Raw genomic sequence first — 16,761 nt, 5'->3', positions numbered from 1 at the left:
AAAAGTAAGGTGCGCAAATTAAGGATGGCCAATTAAACATAATTCGATTAGGATGAGACAATTTTACAAGGCGTCCATCCACGGAGCTGAGAATGTAAGAAATTGCACTTGGATAAGAAGTTCGTGATCTAATACCATAAACTACACCACATTCAGTACCATCAACAATAGTGCAACATTCTTATCAACATGCTTTCAAACAGCAGAATTTAAGGTTTTCAGTTGGTAGCCCCCCTTACCCTCCCTAGAACCATGATTTATCCAACAATCTAAAATGTTATTTCATCATAAACAAATTCTTGGCCATCCTTGATTCACGCAGTAGATAGCATATATGCTAAACCCTTCCAACCCTGTATACTAGGGTTCAGGTGTGGATTAATGACATGGGTACGGTGAAGGGACCCATACCCATATGAGTGACGCTGTGTCTCCGCAGGTGGTCTCGCTGGAAAAACCTCTTGTCACACATGGTGCAAGCGTACGGCTTCACCCCTATACACACAGAACATTATTATTTTATGCCGCACTCTTCATAAATTGAAGTGTTCCAATATTAAGTTCAGGCATATACATTATCATAAATTGATAGCTTATAAAACCCTGATGTTGATCCATGCGATGGCTTCCTTGCTATTCATCCTGAAGAATCTGATTACACTACCAACTCAAAAGCTTGCGGTTTTGGGGGTTAATCAAAAAGGTGTTGGTATGGTGAGCAAATGTAGGATTGGCCAATGAAACAATTAGTTTTTGATGAACCACAATTTACAAGGCGTCCATCCACAGACTTCAGAATGAAGGAAATTGCACTTAATGATACAACACAGTAGATGAACCGATGACATTATCTGCTGGTAGTTCAAGGCTTTCTTAAAGTGCTCAATTTACAAAGTTGCGAAAAGAAAGGAGTTTTAGTGGCAGTTTATGACCTAGTGCTACTGGGAACTTCGCAAGTACAACATAGCAATATTACAGTTTTCATCAAAGGAGTTAACTTGTAAAGGACTGCAAATCACAATCATTATGTATAGAAATGCCAGTCTTTAGTCATCACTACTCCAGCATGTCTAGAAAATTAAATAGATATTGTACTTTTTATTTAACCTTTAACTAATTTATCATAAATAACTGATCAAATCAACTACTATTTTTGCAAAGTCTTACATCTTATACTAACATCCTACACTAGCTTGTATGTATGATAGGTACGGTGAGCGGACTGTACCCGTATGTTTGAGGCTGTGTCTTGTCAGGTGGTAGCGCTGAACAAACCTCATGTTACACAGGGTACAAGCGTAAGGTTTCACACCTAAACCCACAGAGCATCAATACATCATTTCAGAGCCTCGAATTTTAGGTTTAGGTATGAATATACTTGGACGTTAAATTGATTGGTAGTTTACCACTATACATGCCATAATGTACTCGCGATTAAGAAATCTTAAAAAAATGTTTCCCCCAATGAAGTGATATTTTTAAATGTGTTTTTCAAAGCTTTTGTCCACAACACATCACATGAGCTGATGATGTCACCTGGTGGCAAAACTAACCCTTCTCATCCTTAAGGGAAATTTAATTATGGACTTTGATATCAAACCTGCAAATAAAATTGTGGGCATCTTTATTTGTGCATAAAACCTGCCAACCCTGTATACTAGGGTTCAATTACAGGGATACAGTGAGCAGGTGCATACCCATATGAGTGAGGCTGTGTCTTGCCAGGTGGTAGCGCTGGAAGAACCTCTTGTCACACATGGTGCAACCAAATGGCTTCACCCCTATACACACAGAGCAGCAACTTCAGTATAAAAAATGTCAACTGCCAAAAATGATCGATCTTAACTTTACTGTAGCTCAATAAGCTTAGCAAAGTTTTGGTCTTGTTCACCAGACAATTTACTTTGACAGAAAATCTGGTTTCAGTGGTTGGTCAGAAAGGTGCAATCTACTAATCCAATTGGGACACAATTTCAGTGCCCAATGAGTAGGCCATATTGGGCCGTTTCTATGTTCAAAGGGTAATGCTAAGAAAGGTAGTGCCCTAATACACTGCAATAATACACTACAAAACAACTGTTGTAGCCTAAGTGTGGCTACTCGCTGCCAATGGTTTAGCTAATAACAATTGCAATTTCCGAGTCAGGTTAGAATTTTGGGTGAAAATACTGGTGGGCACATGGCTTCACGTCATGCTGTTCATATGAACATTAGATGTGAAAATTTTAGGCAGTTGGTACATATTTAAACATCACACACATTCACACAACCATGTGATTTTTGCCATGCTATTGTGACGTCTCAAACTCCTGAAGCCGTCCGATTCTCATGCTACAATCCTGAAATCCATCAAAGTAGGGCTGGGCGATATGGCCAAAATATATATTTTTCACATGACGGCATTTAAAGTTTTGAATAATAACAATTCTAAATGTTTTATGAGTACCTACACTGAACAAAAATATAAAACTCAACATGTAAAATGTTGGTCCCGGCCTCCTGGGACCAGTGGACTAGGGCACTGCATCGCAGTGCTAGCTGTGCAACCAGAGACTCTGGGTTCGAGCCCAGGCTCTGTCACAGCCGGCCGCGAACCGGTAGGGCCATGGGGCGACGCACAATTGGCCTAGCGTCGTCCGGGTTAGGGAGGGTTTGGCCGGTAGGGATATCCTTGTCTCATCGCGCACTAGCGACTCCTGCGGCGGGCCGGGAGCAGTGCACGCTGACCAGGTCGCTAGGTGTACGGTGTTTCCTCCGACACATTGGTGCGGCTGGCTTCCGGGTTGGATGCGTGCTGTTTTAAGAAGCAGTGTGGCTTGGTTGGGTTGTGTTTCAGAGGACGCATGGCTCTCGACCTTAGTCTCTCCCGAGCCCGTACGGGAGTTGTAGCGATGAGACAAGACAGTAACTACTAACAATTGGATACAATGAAATTGGGGAGAAAAAGGGGCTAAAAAATTATAATAATTAAATTTAAAAAGTTGGTTCCATGTTTCATAAGCTAAAATAAAATATCCCAGAAATGTTCCATATGTACAAAAAGCTTATTTTCTCCCAAATTTTGTGTACAAATTTGTTTACATCCCTGTTAGTGAGAATTTCTCCTTTGCCAAGATAATCCATCCACCTGACAGGTGTGGCATATCAAGAAGCTGATTAAAGAGCATAATCATAAACCAGGTGCACCTTGTGCTGGGGACAATAAAAGGCCATTCTAAATTGTGCAGTTGTGACAACACAATGCCACAGACGTGTCAAGATGAGGGAGTGTGCAATTGGCGTACTGACGGCAGGAATGTCCACCAGAGAATTCAATGTTCATTTCTGTACCATAAGCCGCCTCTAACGTCGTATTAGAGAATTTGGCAGTACGTCCAATGGCTTCACAACCGCAGACCACATGTAACCACTCCAGCCCAGGACCTATACCTGGTTTCTTTACCTGAAGGATCTTCCGAGACCAGCCACCCAGACAGCTATACAGTATTTGTCTGTAATAAAGCCCTTTTGTAGGGAAGAACTGGGCATGGCTCCCCAGTGGGTGGGCCTATGCCTTCCCAGGCACACCCATGGCTGCACCCCTCCCCAGTCATGTGAAATCCATAGATTAGGGCCTAATGAATTCATTTCAATTGACTGATTTCCTTATATGAACTCTAACTCAGTAAAATTGTTGTATGTTGCGTTTATATTTTTGTTCAGTATAGTTCATGACCCTAGGGTGAAAAAGCATATGTTATTTCAATGGGCTTTTCGCTATTCTTATTGTTTTATATGTTTGAATCCAACAAAAATAATTTTCCATTTCTGTTATAATTTCCACACTGTGCCATGCAGGGCTGCGTGATATGGGCAAAAAACAAACAAAGCCTAGTAGTGAACTTGGTGAACTGTTGGAATCATGGAAATAGAATGAATGTTCTAATTATATAGTTAGAATATAGTGGGCAGCACCTTGAATACATTGTTGTTTAACATGACAAAGAATGAATAAACCAGGGAGGAATTATTGACAGGGTAGGAACCAAAGTACTAGTCAGTGTTTCCAGTTGACCCTAATTAGATGTTACATTACATGTTGTTTTTTTCAATTATGTAGCTTAGCCAACATATTCATGCTTTACCTTTTCCTCTCCGATTTAAAAGATATAAGTTGTTCAAAACATGCTTATCTAGGCATACACCAGCACTGGTACCATGCTGTATTAGATGGCTACATTTGTACTGACTCTTAGTACATTTAGCAAGCTAGCTCGCCAGCTAAATTAGTATTAGCGGCTAATAAGATTTATTTTAGCCACAACTTGCTATGAAAAGACAAACTAGCAGACAGTTTGTTTATCTTACTGTCAGCAAACTACTAAGTGAAATTAGAGAACGCTTGTGGAAAGCAGAATGTCACCAACATCTTGTTTCATCTATTTAACCATGCAGACTGCAGTGCTGAGTGAACGGCAAGAAAGTGCTTGTGACTCCGTGGTCGAGCAGCTACCCTCTCGAGTGACAGGGGGCAGTGCTTAGTGTGGAAAGCGTAGTGCAGCAGGAGGGAGAAAGACGACTAAAGTAGCAAAACGTTGTAAACGCGCTGGGAGTTGCGTATTACATTTAACAAACCAAACTTAGAAAAATTGTTATATTAGGTAAAGTAAAAACCCAAACAGGTCCGTGCATCAATACCGGTAATATAGTCAAATACGGTATACCGCCCAGCCCTACATCAAAGATGGCTTCCATTGGACATTTTTGGAAAGACCGATGTAGCCAGCCTAAAGTTTTGGCTCTTAGCCAGACCCTAGCTCAACTCCAACATGGGGGTTTAAAGATTTTATATCAGACCTGGGGCTTGATTAAATGGGTTCATTTCACTAACAAGACTAGTTTCTAAACATGATATGATGCTCGTTAACTAATACTGTGCAATGATTTGAGGATTGGAGAAGAATCCATCATAGTCCTCTAAACTGGTTAACTTGGAAATCTTTGGCCTATGTAGAACAATATTCAACATCTTTCTCTCAGAAAACATGTTCTGAAAGGAAACATGGCTAAGCATAAATGCAGTCTAATTTCTAAATAAAATGCCTTTAACAATAAAAATTTGAGTTGGATGCAGCCATAACTATCAATTAAATTGTATTATACCCCAACATCACATGGGGGGCGACTCATTTAACCACAATGCAGTGGGGCTCATGCATGGCATCTGAGGCCAGATTGAAGCGAGAGGGAGGGATTCAAAGTGAGTTCACATACCCGTATGAGTGAGGCTGTGTCTCTCCAGTTGATAACGCTGAATAAACCTCATGTCGCACATGGAACAAGCGTACGGCTTCACTCCTAAACACACAGAGCATACAAATATTAGCCATCTTTCTGTTGCAGTTTTATTCTATACATTTGCATGCTCGATTTCCTGCTTTACAACTTAAATAGTATAAACAATCACTTACAATGAAAAACCATACTTCGATAAAGAGTGTCCTTACCCTTAAGGGTACTAGAAATGACATTCCTCATATCAAACAATGATTTTCTATAAAGTTAAAAAACAATGTCATCTGGTCACAATCTCTCCCCTTGTTACAAATAGTCAATTATGAGGAACTCAAAATCAAGATCACTGACCCAAAAATGTTATTATTGTTTTTTTTTTTAAGTGGAAAAATACATTCTTAATACATAATGACATCACTCTAATATTTGATAACATGGGGATTTTCCTTTTTAGTGGACAGTAGTTTCCAACAAAGCCTCTTTATTCCATTCACAGATTGAGAAGGGTAAGGGTTTACCAACACAAGGACATACAACAATGAATTTTCTGTCTAACTTAGTAGTCTAACCATAAAAATATTCATAACTGAATCATTTTGCATCAGCAGCTCCAGTAAAGTACTGAGAGTAAGATGGTAAATGAGACTCATACCCGTATGAGTGAGGCCGTGTCTCGCCAGGTGGTAACGCTGGTAGAACCTCATGTCACACATGGAACAAGCGTACGGCTTCACCCCTATACACACAGAGCACCAGTCAATACACCCCTATACACACACAGAACACCAAACCTTAGAATAAACCTAAACCAAGAGTGTACCTGCACCAGTCATGTGAATATAGAAAGGCTTGTTTTAAGAACATGTGTTAACTGGGTTTGTATTGTGCCAGACACCAATATATGTATAAAAACAAGTTGGAACTCAGTGGCTTAGTAAAGATAGAGGCTTTAAAGTAGTGGCAGCGGTGCAACTTGCCCAAAGAACTTCTATAAACAACTTCTTGGTCTCCATTTGTAGCCAACATATGTGAGATGGGTACGGGGAGAGGACCCATACCCGTATGTTTGAGGCTGTGTCTTGCCAGGTGGTAACGCTGGAAAAACCTCATGTCACACATGGAACAAGCGTACGGCTTCACCCCTATACACACAGAGCACCAACTTTAGAAAAGTCTGCATCTTGCCCTTTGATAAACTAGAGTCCTTAACACACTTAAAGAAAGCCAGACATGGCAGAACATTAGCAGCAATTAAACGTCACAGCCATGCAAACTTGCACTGACATAAGTGTTCAACACAGTTGATATACATTCAAAATATTTAAATGGCTATAAAGTAATCTAAAACAAATTAAGAGCATACCTCAGTCATTTCAGTATAGAAATATAGCTAATTAATGCACTCTCACTAAAGGGTTGGTTGGGCAATGTACAACGATGCAACGATATTGCCAAGATACTAATCCAGTGAATCCAGAGATATTAACTGAAAGCCAAATTGTTTAGCGGTTCTTAAACTTTAGTTTGTTGAGGCTACACGCCAGTGTACGCATGAACATAAGGAACCTGTGAATTGGTGCAACATCAGTGTTTCCAGCCCATTGTAAAAAAATAAAAAAGGGCATGGTGTGCGGACTCATACCCGTATGAGTGAGGCTGTGTCTCGCCAGGTGGTAACGCTGGAAGAACCTCATGTCACACATGTTGCAAGCGTATGGCTTCACCCCTATACACACAGAACATTAATATTTTAGCTAGCCGCCAATCCATCAAGTTGTCACTATGATGTCAAGCCTTGTAAGAGAATATACTTTTCTAGCATGATAATAGTATGATAATGGCTTTCAGCTACAAAACTCTATCTGAAGGCACTTAATACAATTTGACAAATACATGGAGATTGATTTAAAATCATGAAGTATTGTACAACGCGCCTGAGATTAACAAGATAAAAAATATTATACCCAAACTTGAGTTTATGGTCATGTAAAGTACCAGCCAAAAGTTTGGACCCACCTACTCATTCCACGGTTTTTCTTTATTTCAACATTGTAAAATAATAGTGAAGACATAAAAGCTGTGAAATAACACACATGGAATCATGTAGTAACCAAAAAAGATTATTCTACAATGTAGAAAATAATACAATTAAGGAAAAACCTTGAATGAGTAGAGGTCCAAACTTTTGAATGGTACTGATTGTTAACTTACTTCATTGGGGAAACCTGGTTGCACTACAATGTTACTCTATGAGGGCTATGGTGAGGTGGCGCCTACCCGTATGTGTGAGGCTGTGTCTCGCCAGGTGGTAACGCTGGAAGAACCTCATGTCACACATGTTGCATGCATACGGCTTCACCCCTATACACACACACGCAGAGTATCAATATATTAGCTAGTGCTCTTATTATATAAAGTGGAACACATACCAATTCCCAAATTACAAGCATACATTTCATTAAAATGTAAGGACTGATTATGTACATTACTAGAGGTGTAAATGTTTGTTGCTTTAGTGAGCAATTACTTCCTGATTAAGTCTTAACCTTTAGAGACAAACAATCAAGCATGCATTTAAGGTCAAAACAAAATGTTATTATGCCCAATCAAGTTCAATTAACAAAAGCCAAAGGTCAATTTGGGTTCAATAGCAACAAACGTCAGGATTCTACCACAAAAACGTTAGCTATAAATTAGGAAGTTAACACTCACATCAAAATAAGTTATTTGGCTAAGAACTTGTTTTTATCTACAAAACTTCAAAAATAAATCAGCCACATTCTGTACCAACTTCAAGCCATAATCAATTACATTTGAGCTACCTAGCCATGAACAACTACCAGTAAATAATGTACAAGGCTTAGACATCGATAGAGAGTGAGACACCATTCCCTCTGTGGGCAAGAGATAGAATTTTTCCACATACAGTGGGGCAAAAAAGTATTTGGTCAGCCACCAATTGTGCAAGTTCTCCCACTTAAAAAGATGAGGCCTGTAATTTTCATCATAGGTACACTTCAACTATGACAGACAAAATGAGAAGAAAAAAAATCCAGAAACTCACATTGTAGGGTTAATGAATTTATTTGCAAATTATGGTGGAAAATAAGTATTTGGTCAATAACAAAAGTTTCTCAATACTTTGTTATATACCCTTTGTTGGCAATGACAGAGGTCAAACGTTTTCTGTAAGTCTCCACAAGGTTTTCACACATTGTTGCTGGTATTTTGGCCCATTCCTCCATGCAGATCTCCTCGAGAGCAGTGATGTTTTGGGGCTGTTGCTGGGCAACACAGACTTTCAACTCCCTCCAAAGATTTTCTATTGAGTTGAGATCTGGAGACTGGCTAGGCCACTCCAGGACCTTGAAATGCTTCTTACGAAGCCACTCCTTCGTTGCCCGGGAGGTGTGTTTGGGATCATTGTCATGCTGAAAGTCCCAGCCATGTTTCATCTTCAATGCCCTTGCTGATGGAAGGAGGTTTTCACTCAAAATCTCACGATACATGGCCCCATACATTCTTTCCTTTACACGGATCAGTCGTCCTGGTCCCTTTGCAGAAAAACAGCCCCAAAGCATGATGTTTCCACCCCCATGCTTCACAGTAGGTATGGTGTTCTTTGGATGCAACTCAGCATTCTTTGTCATCCAAACACGACGAGTTGAGTTTTTACCAAAAAGTTATATTTTGGTTTCATCTGACTATATGACATTCTCCCAATCTTCTTCTGGATCATCCAAATGCTCTCTAGCAAACTTCAGACGGGCCCGGACATGTACAGGCTTAAGCAGGGGGACACGTCTGGCACTGCAGGATTTGAGTCCCTGGTGGCGTAGTGTGTTACTGATGGTAGGCTTTGTTACTTTGGTCCCAGCTCTCTGCAGGTCATTCACTAGGTCCCCCCGTGTGGTTCTGGGATTTTTGCTCACTTGTGATCATTTTGACCCCACGGGGTGAGATCTTGCGTGGAGCCCCAGATCGAGGGAGATTATCAGTGGTCTTGTATGTCTTCCATTTCCTAATAATTGCTCCCACAGTTGATTTCTTCAAACCAAGCTGCTTACCTATTGCAGATTCAGTCTTCCCAGCCTGGTGCAGGTCTACAATTTTGTTTCTGGTGTCTTTTGACAGCTCTTTGGTCTTGGCCATAGTGGAGTTTGGAGTGTGACTGTTTGAGGTTGTGGACAGGTGTCTTTTATACTGATAACAAGTTGAAACAGGTGCCATTAGTACAGGTAACGAGTGGAGGACAGAGGACCCTCTTAAAGAGGAAGTTACAGGTCTGTGAGAGCCAGAAATCTTGCTTGTTTGTAGGTGACCAAATACTTATTTTCCACCATAATTTGCAAATAAATTCATTAAAAATCCTACAATGTGATTATCTGGATTTTTTCCCCTCATTTTATCTGTCATAGTTGAAGTGTACCTATGATGAAAATTACAGGCCTCATCTTTTTAAGTGGGAGAATTTGCACAATTGGTGGCTGACAAAATACTTTTTTGCCCCACTGTAAGTCTAATAGTTTCAAACATTTTAAGTGTCAGAATGGTCAAATACATATAACTATATAGTATGTCTGCATTTCTACCCACAATACATGGCCAAAAGTACGTGGAAACCTGCTTGTCAAACATCTCATTCCAAAATCATGGGCATTAATATATAGAGTTGCTCCCCCTTTGCTGCTATAACAGCCTCCACTCTTCTGGGAAGGATTTCCACTAGACTTTGGAACATTGGAAGCAAGTCCCCGCAGCATTCAGCCACAATAGCATTAGTGAGGTCGGGCACGGATGTTGGGCGATTAAGCCTGGCTGGCAGTCTGCGTTCCAATTCATCCCAAAGGTGTTCGATGGGGTTGAGGTCGGGGCTCTGTGCAGGCCAATCAAGTTCTTCCACACAAACCTCAACAAACCATTTCTGTATGGACCTCATTTTTTGATGGGGGCATTGTCATGCTGAAACAGGAAACAACCTTCCCCAAACTGTTGCCACAAAGTTGGAAGCACAGAATCGTCTAGAATGTCATTGTATGCGATTGCATTAAGATTTCCTTTCACTGGAACTAAGGGGCTTAGCCCGAACCATGAAAAACAGCCCCGGACCATTATTCCTCCACCAAACTTTACAGTTGGCACTATGCAGTCGGGCAGGTAGCCTTCTCCTGGCATCCTCCAAACCCAGATTCATCTGTCGGACTGTCAGATGGTGAAGAGTGATTCATCACTCCAGAGAAGGTGTTTCCACTGCTCCAGTCCAATGGCGGCGAGCTTTACACCACTTCAGCCGACACTTGGCATTGCGCATGTTGATTTTAGGCTTGTGTGCAGCTGCTCGGTGATGGAAAACCATTTCATGAAGCTCCCGACTAACAGTTCTTGTGCTGACGTTGCTTCCAGAGGCAGTTTGGAACTCGATAGTGAGTGTTGCAACTAAGGACCGACGATTGTTGCACGCTACGCGCTTCAGCACTCTTCGGTTTTGTTCTGTGAGCTTGTATGCCCTACCACTTCACGGCTGAGCCATTGTTGCGCCTAGACGTTTCTACTTGACAAAAAAAGTACTTACAGTTGACCGGGACAGCTCTAGAAGGGCAGGAATTTGACAAACTTCCCTGTTGGACAGGTGGCATCCTATAACGATGCCACGTTGAACGTCCCCGAGCTCTTCAGTAATGGTCATTCTACTGTCAATGTTTGTCTATGGAGATTCCATGGCTGTGTGCTGGATTTTATACACTTGTCAGTAACGAGTGGCTGAAATAGTATAATCCTCTAATTTTAATGGGTGTCCACATACTTTTGGCCATGTAGTGTATATGAATGCCACAATTTTTGTCCTAGCATAAAGATTTGTCTCATCGTGAGCTCCTGAGGCCTGCAGACTGTCATGTAAGAAATACATATTTATTTTACACTCAATACATTTCTACTGAGAGGCTGCTCCATGACAAAAAGGAGTAAAATGGGTCGCTTGTTTTATGTGAGATGGGTACGGAAAGAGGACTCATACCCGTATGAGTGAGGCTGTGTCTCTCCAGGTGGTAACGCTGGAAAAACCTCATGTCACACATGGAACAAGCGTACGGCTTCACCCCTATACACACAGAGCATAAAAATATTAGCTATTCAATCTGCACAGAATGAAAAAAGGGTTTAAACCAATTGCAAATTTCTGTCAAATCAAATTAGAGTAAGATTGGTTAGATTTACAAGGATAAACATATGGCCAAATGAACACACACAATACTTGACACTAACCAGGTTCCCATCCTACCTTTTTATGCACGTAAAGTCAGATAAATATCATAACAGGCCTAATGGAAACATGCTTTTATATGCAAATATTGATATAATAACCATCATATTGAAGGAAACGGAGTGACGCGATGACATACAGTTTATTAGGCTACATATTAAATAAATTATGATTACTGCATTGTTGGGATTTGATGAAATAAGTTCTGATGAACTTCACAGGAGGTGAAACTGCAAGTTGATGAACTTGATGCTCCTTTCCAATAAATAGAAGGTCTTATTCTGATGACATGATGATCGATTCTTGGCTGCCGTTTATTTTTATTTGTCAATCTCACTTTTTTGTCCATAATCATCATGTAGACCAGGTATTCCCAAACTGGGGTATGCGCAATGCCATTGGGGGTACTCCAAATAAAAATGTGATTCAAATTAAAAAAAATATCATTCAAAATGTAGTGTCACCCATTACTCATTATGGGGAATTGTGTGTTGATGGGTGAGATTTGTTGTTGTTGATTTAACCAATTTTTAATTCAGGACCATCAGAGGCGCTAATATGATGAGAAGTACATTGATTTGAGTTTCACTTATATATTTGGAGTAGTGCCTTTCCTCAGCCACAGTGTTATTATATGTGCAAAGGTTCTCTCTGAAATGGGGGAAACCTTCACTCTTGCGCAGACATTTAGAAACAAAACATTGCGATTTGAAAAAAAACAGACCACGGGAGTTTGAGCGAGAATAAAGATGGCTTTCAAGTAGTAAGATATGTATAAAAGCAACAGATACCATAAGGGGCTAGAAGCGTCTTATATGGTGAGCTACCGCGTGGCTAGGACAGGCAAGCACCATACTATTGTGGAGGACTTCATTTTTTCTGCTGCCGCAGACATGGCTGGAACAATGCTGGAGGAGAAGGCCCAAAAAAACTATACAGACAATGCCTTCATCAAACAACACTGTTTCAGTGACATTTCAGTGACATGGCAGGAGATGTTTTGAAACCATTACTGCATCGCATACAAGCCAGTGAATTATATGCGTTACAACTGGATGAGTCAACAGACGTTGGAAACCAGGAGAGGATATTTTTAAAGTACTGGACAGCTTTGTGACATCAAATGGACTTTGGTGGTGAGATGTGTTGGTATCTGTACTGAGGGCACAAAGGCCATGACAGGGAGACATTTTTTATTTTACCTTTATTTAACTAGGCAAGTCATTTAAGAACAAATTCGTATTTTCAATGACGGCCTAGAAACAGTGAGTTAACTGCCTTGTTCAGGGGCAGAACAGATTTTTACCTTGTCAGCTCGGGGATTCGATCTTGCAAACTTTTGGTTACTAGTCCAACGCTCTAACCACTAGGCTACCTGCCGCACATACATAGTGTGGTAACGCGCGTGCAAGCAGTTGCTCCCGACGCCACTTGGGTATGCTGCAGCATCCACCCGAAAGGCTCTTGCTGACAAGGGAAAACCTGACAGCTTGAAAAACGTTTTGGACACTACAGTGAAAATGGTTAACTTTGTTAAAGCAAGGCCACTGAACTCTCATGTATTTTCTGCATTACGCAATATGAGCAGCGACCATGTAACACTTTTACAACATACAGCAGTGCGCTGGTTATCAAGGAGCAAAGTATTGACACTTATTTTTTTTTAAAATTGAGAGACAAGCTTAAAGTTCTCTTTACTGACCACAACGTCCCTGACCGCTTGCATGATGACGAGTTTCTCACACGACTGGCCTATCTGGGTGATGTTCTCTCGCCTGAATGATCTGAATCTAGGATTACAGGGAATCTCTGTAACTATATTCAATGTGCTGGACAAAATTGAGACTGATTAAGAAGTTGGAGCTCTTCTCTGTCTGCATTAACAAGGACAACACACAGGTCTTTCCATCATTGTATGATTTTTTTGTATGCAAATGAACTCAAGCTTACGGACAATGTCAAATGTGATACAGCGAAGCACCTGAGTAAGTTGGGTGCGCAATTACGCAGGTATTTTCCTGAAACGGCTGACACAAACAAATGGATTCGTTATCCCTTTCATGCCCTGCCTCCAGTCCACTTACTGATGTCTCAACAAGAGAGCCTCATCGAAATTGCAACAAGCGGTTCTGTGAAAATGTTTTTAAATCAGAAGCCACTGCCATATTTCTGGATTGGGCTGCGCTCAGAGTATCCTGCCTTGGCAAATCACACTGTTAAGACACTGATGCCCTTTGCAACTACGTACCTATGGGAGAGTGGATTCTCGGGCCCTCACTAGCATGTAAACTAAATACAGGCACAGACTGTGTGTGGAAAAGGATTTAAGACTGAGACTCTCTCCAATACAACCCAAAATTGCAGAGTTATATGCATCCTTTCAAGAACACCCTTCTCATAAAATTGTGAATAACTCACCACAGGTTTTCGATGTACAAATAAGGTTTTTTATGTAAGATAGTTAAAAGCAAAATGATTGATTATTATTATTTGTGCCCTGGTCCTATAAGAGCTCTTTGTCACTTCCCACGAGCCGGGTTGTGACAAAAACACTCACTCATTCTTATGTTTAATAAATGTATCGTATAGTGTGTGTGTGTGTGTGTGTGTGTGTGGGGCAGGCTTACAATGATGTCAAAAAAACATTTGAGAGTGCGCTGACCCTGGTGCTAGAGGGGGTACGCAGCTGGAGGTTGAATGTTTGAAGGGGTACGGGACTATAAAAAGTTCAGGAACCACTGATGTAGGCTATACGTTATATAATGCAAACTTGGAAAGCATAGTTTACTTTTCCAATATAGGAGATGCTGCAGGCCACTCGACAAATAGTTTACTTACCAATATTACTTAATATCTCAGAAAATCATAGTTTCTTGATATCCATGCTGTAAATTCTATTCAAAATCTCATATTGCAAACAAAAAGCTACTGGTAACTTGCAACACCTTCACCTATATAAAGCAACATTGTCCTAAAACTGGGACCTTTGACCACAGAAGGCTGCACAATCTATAAACATTTGTACCAAGCAGACCTTTCATTTGTACTCTCACTGGTGTTGAGGGAACCATTTGAACATTTGTGATGATAACCCCTCTCCTTCATATAGTTGAGGTGAAAGGAAGTGTGAGCTTTGCTGGAAATTACTGTCCAAATGACAAACACTGAAAACCCTGTATACTGGGGCTCCAGTGCAGCACTACAGATGTAGCCTGTTTAGATAGAGATGGGTATGGTAAGAGGACGCATACCCGTGTGAATCAGGCTGTGTCTCTCCAGGTGGTAACGCTGAATAAATCTCATGTCACATATGCCACAAGCGTACGGCTTCTCCCCTAAATCGAAGAGTACCAGTTTTAGTGAAAGGTCCCCACAGAGAACACCAAAAACGGTGAATGAAAATCTGACACTAGACAAGGAGGCCTTCTCATTCTTAAAAACACCAGTCACTTAATCCAAACTGGTGTTTCTGCTGGCCTTATGTATTTTATAACTGTATTAGCCAGGCATTTTAAACATCTCCCTAACTGGTAATGGAGAACCTCCAGAATTTAACTGGCCATTGTGGTCTTGACACATACCTGTATGAATGAGGATGTGTCTCTTCAGGTGATATCCACTCCTAAATGCACCATAACAGTGATTGCAGATGAAGTTTTTCTGCACTTTAGATATTGGACAGTTACCATTCTCATCCACAACAACCACCTATGCAGGATAGGACAGAATAGAGGCTCGTCAAAAACAAATTGTAGGCCTAAATACACCACACAGACAAAAACTCAAAGATACACATCTCCTAAATCATCACTACAAGTATGACTTCACTTTTGTATAGAAGGAAACATATGATTAATTGGTTTATTCAGTATGAGAAAAGCTAGTACTGTCCAAATAGTCCTGGTTAAAAAGGTAATACATTATTTCTAGCTCCTTACAATTTTTATTTTATTTAAGAGTTGACCATTTTGGCCATTTAAATGACAAAGTACTCAAAACCTAGAGACGGGTTAACCCCTCCCACCCACATATGTTACTGCTCCCCCTCTCTCACACAGTTGTGTTCCCCTCCCCCCTATCTCCTCTCCAGAGAACCCCATCTCCTCTCCACTCCTCTCCCCACACAAACAAAATATGTGCACTCAAAGGCAACAACTCAGCTAGAGACAAAAGTCAGTCTTATACACAGAGAACCAAATGCCTACAGACGTGCACACAAACACACTTTCAATCTGTTTTTATAACACAATCCCTCCGAAACACAGAAAAGAGTCCATTTTGCTTTAAAAATTCAGAGGCACTAACCTTCCCTCCCCTCCCGTCTTGCTCTCTCACTTTACAGGGCGTTCCTGACTTCCTGTTCTTCTTTTTCAGCTGCATGTCTTCGTTGGCCCTCATTTCCTTCTCGTCCAGCAGGCGGGGGGTGTGGAAGTCGCCCTCCTTCCGGATAAGCTGGGGTGCACAGACAAGAGGGAGAGAGGGCTTTGAGCCAACCTGACTGGACTTTTTTTTTGTTGATAGCCTGAAACGTACAAATAGGAATTACCGTACAGAAATAAAACAAGAAAGAATATATTCCTTGCTTTCTAAATAAAATAAAACATGAAGGACAGGATGTTTTTGAATCCTTTATGGGATTATGCTGGGAAACTAATAATAATGAACAGTAACAAATAATAAAAGCTTTGTCAAAAGACAGAAGGTAACCTCCCTTCATGCCTACTTTTCAATTGCTGTACATATCTGGCAGTCCCTTTAAATCATTACTGAAGACATAATTTTGGTATATTAGTAGCCCATAGTAAGAAAGTGCTTGACCTACATAAATGCAAGTTACTGCTGAGACCTAGCCAATGCGAAATATGTCAATTTCTAATTTGTTGTTCTTTCAGCGAGTGACAATGACAAACAACAAAGTCCCCTCCTCCCCCTCTGCAGTGCCCCGGCGCCTCCTAACCAGGGGTGGACAGCTCATTCCAGATGGCAGGATCATGTGGCTCTGAGGACCGCGGTCTGGGCCATCCCTCTGTGGTGGTGGTCCATGTCCGAGCGGAGCCATCATTTTCTTGGGCGGACCGGCCATGGAGCTGGCCTGCATCAGGGCCATACTTGAGAGAACAGCCTCACAGCCAAGCAACCCCGCCTGGGAACAGAACCGAGCCCGAGTCAGGAAAATCCACTATCAGACATTTAGAAAATACATAGTGAGCTCATTTGTTGTTTTG

General features: G+C 41.1%; 1 protein-coding gene across 27 annotated transcripts in view; it reads right to left on the bottom strand.

The window, feature by feature from the left end:
• Positions 1–16,761, bottom strand: part of LOC129815424 (gastrula zinc finger protein XlCGF58.1-like) — a 43,731-nt gene that overhangs the window by 14,965 nt on the left and 12,005 nt on the right. For 18 of the 27 annotated variants that reach the window (XM_055869239.1, XM_055869247.1, XM_055869238.1 and 15 more), the window contains 13 exons: positions 16,494–16,679; positions 15,842–15,988; positions 15,118–15,244; positions 14,788–14,871; positions 11,291–11,374; positions 7,552–7,635; positions 6,917–7,000; positions 6,252–6,416; positions 5,927–6,010; positions 5,254–5,337; positions 1,698–1,781; positions 1,229–1,312; positions 412–495 (listed from right to left, as the gene is read on the bottom strand). In XM_055869239.1, coding sequence (XP_055725214.1) covers positions 412–495; positions 1,229–1,312; positions 1,698–1,781; positions 5,254–5,337; positions 5,927–6,010; positions 6,252–6,416; positions 6,917–7,000; positions 7,552–7,635; positions 11,291–11,374; positions 14,788–14,871; positions 15,118–15,244; positions 15,842–15,988; positions 16,494–16,679 — 1,381 coding nt within the window. The remainder of the gene's footprint in view (positions 1–411; positions 496–1,228; positions 1,313–1,697; positions 1,782–5,253; positions 5,338–5,926; positions 6,011–6,251; positions 6,417–6,916; positions 7,001–7,551; positions 7,636–11,290; positions 11,375–14,787; positions 14,872–15,117; positions 15,245–15,841; positions 15,989–16,493; positions 16,680–16,761) is intronic. The other 9 variants (XM_055869232.1, XM_055869241.1, XM_055869242.1 and 6 more) reach the window with 9 other exon arrangements.

Source organism: Salvelinus fontinalis, chromosome 18, assembly GCF_029448725.1.
Source record: "Salvelinus fontinalis isolate EN_2023a chromosome 18, ASM2944872v1, whole genome shotgun sequence".
Taxonomy (NCBI): Eukaryota; Metazoa; Chordata; class Actinopteri; order Salmoniformes; family Salmonidae; genus Salvelinus; species Salvelinus fontinalis.
This window is presented reverse-complemented; position numbering and strand designations above follow the sequence as displayed.